Below are 5,936 nucleotides of genomic sequence, written 5' to 3'. Positions count from 1 at the left end.
CTCAGGCAATCCACTCACCTCAACCTCCCAAAGGCGCGGGATTACTGGCTGAGCCACCGACCCCCGGCTCTTGGGCCTTTATTGACCGAGAAGTGGGGGCGGTGATTGGGGAGAGACAGGGGTGGAGACGCTCCCTCGGCCTCTCGTCTTCCCAGACCAATCCCGGCGCAGGGGCGGGATCTGGAGAGGGAGAGCGCGGATCCTACCGCCTTCGTGTCATCAAGGCCCTGGTGCAGCGCTACATAGAGACCGCCCGGCGCGAGTTTGAGGAGACTCGTCGCAAAGGTGAGTGGTCGCCTCTGAGCCGTCCCGTTCCTGTTCCTTGCTGGGATAAGTGCCCCACACCCAGACTCAGCCCCCAGGCAGCTGCATGGGACCCCATCCTCCCTCTGCCTCTGGAAGGGCGGCCTGCCAAGGTGGCCCCCTTATACTCAGTTGCCCCCTGACTCCTTCAGGCATTTATCTCCCTCATTTCATTTAATCACTCATTCCTGCCATCGTCCGTGTTCATTTATTCTCTCATTCACTCACTCCCTTGCCCACTTGCTGTATTTACTTAATTCGTCATTCATTCATTCACTTATTCCACTGGTCTTCACTGCCACGGCCTGCTTTGTCCCAGGGCCTGTCTAGGAGGGGGCCATTGTCTAGAGCAGGGACACACAGGAGCTTTCAGTCTGGTGAGAAAGAGAAACCATTACACTGGGCAGAAAGTACGTAGTAAGAGAGACACACATTGCAGTGTGAGCCCGAAGGAGAGAGAGTCTGTGGTTCTGAGAGGCTCACAGGAAAGTAGAAGGATAAAGTGGCAGACGTTGGAGAAAGAGGAGGTGGAATTTGTGCTGGGCCCTTAAGGATGGGAATGAGCTGGCTGGGTGTGGACTGGGGCTGACAGAGGCAGATGTACAAGTCTCTACCCAACTTTCCTTGTGACTCCTGATGCCTTTTCTGGCCCTCGAGATGCCCCTTCTTTATGTCTCCTAAACTCACCACCTCTCACCCCACTCTGATTCATCTGCCTCAGATTCTGCCCACCTGCCTGACCCCTTGCCCATAAGCCAGTCCCTCATTTGTTCCAGGTCTCCTCCCTCAGAAACTCCAGACAGGGCATCCCCTGGGGTTCTGCTAAGGGTGCAAGAGGTACGGGGCGGGGAGCTCATCTTCTGAAAGACCCCCTCAATCCTCCACCTGCTTCAGACCTGGGCAACAGACTGACAGAGCTGACCAAGACCGTATCTCGACTGCAAAGCGAGGTAGCTGGTGTGCAGCGAACCCTGGCGGAGGGAAGGACACTCCGGCCCCCCGACGGTGCCAGTGTCCTCAGTCGCTACATCACCCGAGTGCGCAACAGCTTCCAGAACCTGGGGCCTCCCATCCCTGAGGCCCCGGAGCTGACAGTACCAGAGATTGTGGGGACCCAGGTGTCTTCAGAAACTGGGTTTCAGGACACTGTGGGGGGCAGGACTCCAGCGTCTGGAGAGTCCGGCCCCTCCTCCCCAGTTCCTGTGCTAGTGCACAGAGAGCAGGAAGCAGATGGGGCTGGGGACCTGCCCCAGGAGGAGGATTTGGGGACCAAGGGGGGGTTCTGATGCAGCAGACGTGTCCCTTCTGTTGCTGAGTCCAGCAGCCTAGATGGGGTAGGGTGGGTCTATGCTGCTTTCTTTGCTTCAAGAAAGTTTCTGTTCTGGATGGCAGATGCCTCCAGGGTGTGTGAGAATCCTTTCTCTTGAGGTCTTGACATCCTCGCCCCTCTTTCCCCTGACAGACCCCCGTGAGAGCAGCACAGAGAAAAAGGGCTTCCTCTGGGTCCCAAGACTCTTGGGTTAGGATTCTACTTTGGGCTTCCTTACAACTTTAGTGGAAAAAGTTCTGAACCAAGAGGCAGAAGGCCTGTTCAGTGCTAACCTTGACCTTGAGCACCTCTCTTCCTCCCTTGGCTTGGCATTCCTCACCTGATGGGGCTGCGGCCTCCGTCTGCCCCCTTTCTGCCTTCATGGCTGTTTCAAGGAACTTTAGGCTCTTCAAGCTTCTGGATTTGCAAGTTACAGTGTCTGACAGGGTTTGCACAGGGGACCATGTCCAGGGGTGATTAAGAAGTTACTCTTTTAGTTCCTTAGTCCCTGTACCTGGCAAGGTCACAGCAAGGGAGGTGGTCCAGCCTCATATAATAAACCAATCATAAAACGCCATGTCTCCACACTGCAACATCCTTTAATCAAGTGGCCATCACAGTACTTCCCTTGCTTGTCCCAGGAAGTCCCCACCACATAGCAGGGCTCCTTCAACCCTGCCATGGTCTCAGGAGAACCCACATCCTGGCTGAGGAGATGGCTCCTAGGGCTGGGCCTGGAACCACGGTCTTGCTGCTGCAGGCTGTGTGAAGTCCTCCTTCTTTGTAGGAAGGTCATCAGTTCCCAAGGCTCCTAAGTGGCAGGTGCTGGACTTTCAGGGCACAGCTCCTGAGAGCTGAAACCCCCCAGGGGCCAAGAGCGGGGTCTTCCAGGAGAGCAGAGAGAAGGCCCCCTCAGAGAGTGACTCTGGCTGCCCCCCAGCTGGAGAGAGAAGAAAAGAAGATAAAAGGGTCAGCAGGGTCTGCAGGAGTTGAAGCAGCTGAGGGAGGAGGTAGGAGGGCAACTTACCTGGTGCAGACACACAGCCCCTCCTCTTCTCCCCTGGAACAGACAGCGTGGTAAGGTCTCCACTTGGACAGACTCTCACATCCAAACTTCCCACCAGGCCCTGGCGGGGCCATTCCCCCTCTCAATCCATCTTTTCTTTCACCTAAAGGCAAACTTCCGACTTCCCTTCCTCCGACTTCCCCAGGGAATCTTTCCAGATTGCCTTTTCATCCCTGTTCCCAGCCAAGCCCGAGTCACACCTCGGACTCTGTTCTGTCCCTGCCTCAGCATCTGGGAATAGCATATCTGTGCCCTGTCAGCCCCATCACCTCCGCCTCCTGGGATCTGAAACAGTGCTCCTGTTTCCTTCCTCTGCCCGCCAACCTCCTTAACCAGGTTCTTTTGGTCTACTAGACTGTAGAACAGACAGACCCTTTCGCGAACATACAGAATCATCTGAAAATATTCACAGACTTGGAAAAAGGGACCTGACAGTACCTGAGTGACAGGACAATAACTCCAGCTCACTCCTAGCCCTCAACCCCCCATTAACCAAGTGGATCTCCTGAAGGTCCCAAGGATTGTGCAGGGACTTCCTGGCTTATTTCACCCACCCTGCCAGTCCTGCTTTCCCCATGCACAGCTCACCACCCAAATAGGCGCAGTTAAAGTGGCTGCAGGTCTGATTATAGCTCTGGAGAGTCACTAGGCTCTGGGCTCCATCCTGGGAAAATCTGGTGACCAAGAAGACTTCATGGGGGGGAATCAGCACCTCACGCTCCTCGGGAAAGACAGACAAGGCCTGGATAGGGGCCCCAAAGCAAGTCCTTAGAGAGAAGAGGGTGGCATTGCCAAATCTGCGGGCCACCGCCTTATCCAGGGAGCTGGAGGCAAACTGGCCCAAGCGGACAGAGTCCCCCAGCCTCCTGGGTTCAAAGCGAAGGCTGCCCACACCTCGGAACACCAGCTCCCCAGGTGCCCCACTGCAGCCTCCACGGTCCCGAAGCAGCTGCAGGGCCCGGGTCAGGTAGAAATGCAGGGCCTTGAAGGGGAAGTGCCTCATGTAGAGCTCCCGGGAGCCTCCGCCTGTCCGCATGGCCTGGTTCAGTTCCCAGTACAGGGTGTTGGATGAGTTGGTGTAGACCATGATGGCTATTCCATGCTGGGCTTTGAAGCCAGGGGGCAGGGCGAGTCCTGGACGCCTGTGCTCCCAGGCCTCCTGGGCTGCCTCCCAGGACTCCCGCAGCAGTGCATGGCGGGCCATCTCCTCCTTCAGCAGAGAGGCTGCCTTCTTCTCCATCTCTTCTGGACAGCCCACATAGGCGTCATCAAAGGTGTCTGGAGCGAGGCCCAGGGGCAGGATAGGGACAGCCTGGGCCTGTAGAGGAAGAAGGAGCCACACAGGAAAGGGTGTAAGCTCAGAGCTGTGGGCCGGGCTCCTGGGGGCAGATCAGTCCAGATACACAGAATCTCATTTCTATGCCCAGATATCTGGGAAGGGCCCAAGAAGAGACTTAAATAACATAGGCACTGGAGTCAGACAGACAGAGGTTCACATCTTGACTTTACCACCTACTAGCTGTGGAATCTTGGGCAGGTCTCAACTTTTCTGGGCTTCAGGTTCTCCTATAAACGGAGGACACTTCCAGCCTCACAGAATTACGATGAGGGCAGCATAAAGAGCTTCACCTCTGTACAACCTAAAAGGGGTCATCTTGTCATTAGGAAGTTTCTCGCACTGGGTGGGAAGTGGGGCTGGATGACCACCAAGCACTTTTCCATCTCTACCATTCAGTATTCAGGTGCTATACAAATGCACGGTCAGGGTCCTGACCCCCAACCTCATCCTCCTCAGACTCTCTTTCCCCCACATCCTTCGAGAAGCCCTTGCAGGTGCTGCAGGTGCTCAGCCACCACACCAGATCATTGTCAGCCGAGTCCCCTCCTGCTTCAGAAGCCTCTGTCCCCACCCTTGGGGTGGGGTTGGTGGGAGGCCAACCCTTGGCTGGAAGGGGCTGGCAGGTCCAAAGCACACGTGCAGCCCAGTGGGGTTTGCCCAGGCTGTGCCTGTGATGGGTGATGGGGTGTGGGGAGGAGGACACGGGAGGATCCCTAGAGAGGGAAGGAAGGAAGGAGGCTCACAGGGGGAGCCGTGTAGAGGTGGGGGCTCTGGGAGCGGGAGTGGGGACTGTGGTCTCCCTGCAGGGATGGATGGAGGCCCCTGACAGGAAGAGAATTAAGAGGGGTGGGATCCTAGGGAAGAGTCCCTGGGCGGGTCCGGAGGACTTGGGTCCCCACTGCCTCCTTGGTGGCAGGATGCGGTTCCTGGAGTTACCTGCCAGCAGGTGTGGAGGCCGAGGCAGCTGAGGGCGATCAGCAGAGCCGCCAGCATCATCCCTGGGACTCAGGAGGGCCAGGTCCGACAAGGGGGGGCCGGCGGCGGTGCAGTCCCGGCTTCGACGACGACCCGGACCCTTTTCTCCCACGGCGTGAGGGGTCCCCGGTCCGGGACCCGGGCCGGGCGGGGCGTGGGCGGGGCCGTGGGCGGGCCTAGGGGTGGGCGGGGCCTTGGAGTTTGCCGTCCCGACACAGCCCCGCGTCTCCGCTCCCCAGACTCCCGGACGCCCCCATCCTCGACATCTCCTGCCCGGGGGTCCTTCTGGCGACGGCCAAAGTGGGGCTGTAGCTTGGCTGCACCCGAAGGGGAGGGTCGGGGAACCCAGGACCCACCTGGAGGTGGCGGAGGCCGAGCGGGAGCCGAAGTCCGGGCGGGCGCTGCGCTGTCTCCGGAATCCAGCTGATCACGTCCCCGGGGCTAACTATAGCCCCCGCGGCGGTCACCTGACACCCCTCTTCCCTGACAAGCGACGGGGGTGGTGGAGTGGGAGTGGCGGGGGAGGGCGCTGAGGGCTAACCCCCCTTCTCGAGGGCCGCGGGTTCTTTTTCCGGGACCCTCCTTGGGCCTGAGCCAGGCCGGGGTCGGGGAACGTGTGAGACTCGGCCTCTCCCTCGGGGGGGCCCCGACCTCCAGGCCAGGGAGCCCCGCGGGAGTCGCCCGGCGAGAGGTCACCCCTCGTGCGCTCGCCGGTTTGCACAATTTGCATACGGCTCACGCGTTGGGTCCCACGCCCGCCGCTGAGCAGCGCCCCCTCCCCGCGCTTGGTGGCCCTCCCCCTTCCCCACCCGCAGCGATGGACCGGAGACCCGGCCCTCGGGCTCCGATCCTCGGGGTCCAGCCCGCCCCTCCCCCAGACCCCTTCTCTGGGTCTCTCAGACTCAGGTGACCCCGTGTTTGTAAACACCAGCCTGCCACCCCCC

At 59.2% G+C, this 5,936-nt stretch overlaps 2 protein-coding genes across 3 annotated transcripts in view; one reads left to right on the top strand and one right to left on the bottom strand.

The window, feature by feature from the left end:
• Positions 1–1,589, top strand: part of LOC103273715 (short transient receptor potential channel 2 homolog) — a gene marked incomplete at its 5' end in the record, with an annotated part of 10,857 nt that extends 9,268 nt beyond the window's left edge. Inside the window, 2 exons of the mRNA XM_008071159.1 lie at positions 156–285; positions 1,198–1,589. Coding sequence (XP_008069350.1) covers positions 156–285; positions 1,198–1,589 — 522 coding nt within the window. The remainder of the gene's footprint in view (positions 1–155; positions 286–1,197) is intronic.
• Positions 1,590–2,193: 604 nt separating this feature from the next.
• Positions 2,194–5,019, bottom strand: ART5 (ADP-ribosyltransferase 5). 2 transcript variants are annotated; one of them, XM_008071156.2, is made up of 4 exons: positions 4,954–5,019; positions 3,267–3,996; positions 2,640–2,672; positions 2,194–2,423 (listed from the first exon to the last, which is right to left on the bottom strand). In XM_008071156.2, exons 1-4 carry the CDS (start codon positions 5,011–5,013, stop codon positions 2,335–2,337), a joined length of 912 nt encoding a protein of 303 aa, XP_008069347.1. In that variant the 5' UTR covers positions 5,014–5,019; the 3' UTR covers positions 2,194–2,334. The 2 variants fall into 2 exon arrangements, with proteins under 2 accessions (XP_008069347.1, XP_021574780.1); XM_021719105.1 differs by having other exon boundaries at positions 2,333–2,552.
• Between the last annotated feature and the right edge of the window lie 917 nt (positions 5,020–5,936).

This window comes from Carlito syrichta, unplaced genomic scaffold, assembly GCF_000164805.1.
Source record: "Carlito syrichta isolate Samal-C Ts95f unplaced genomic scaffold, Tarsius_syrichta-2.0.1 Scaffold314132, whole genome shotgun sequence".
Classification (NCBI taxonomy): Eukaryota; Metazoa; Chordata; class Mammalia; order Primates; family Tarsiidae; genus Carlito; species Carlito syrichta.
Note: the sequence above shows the minus strand (reverse complement) of the source record. Positions and strands in the feature narration are given on the sequence as shown.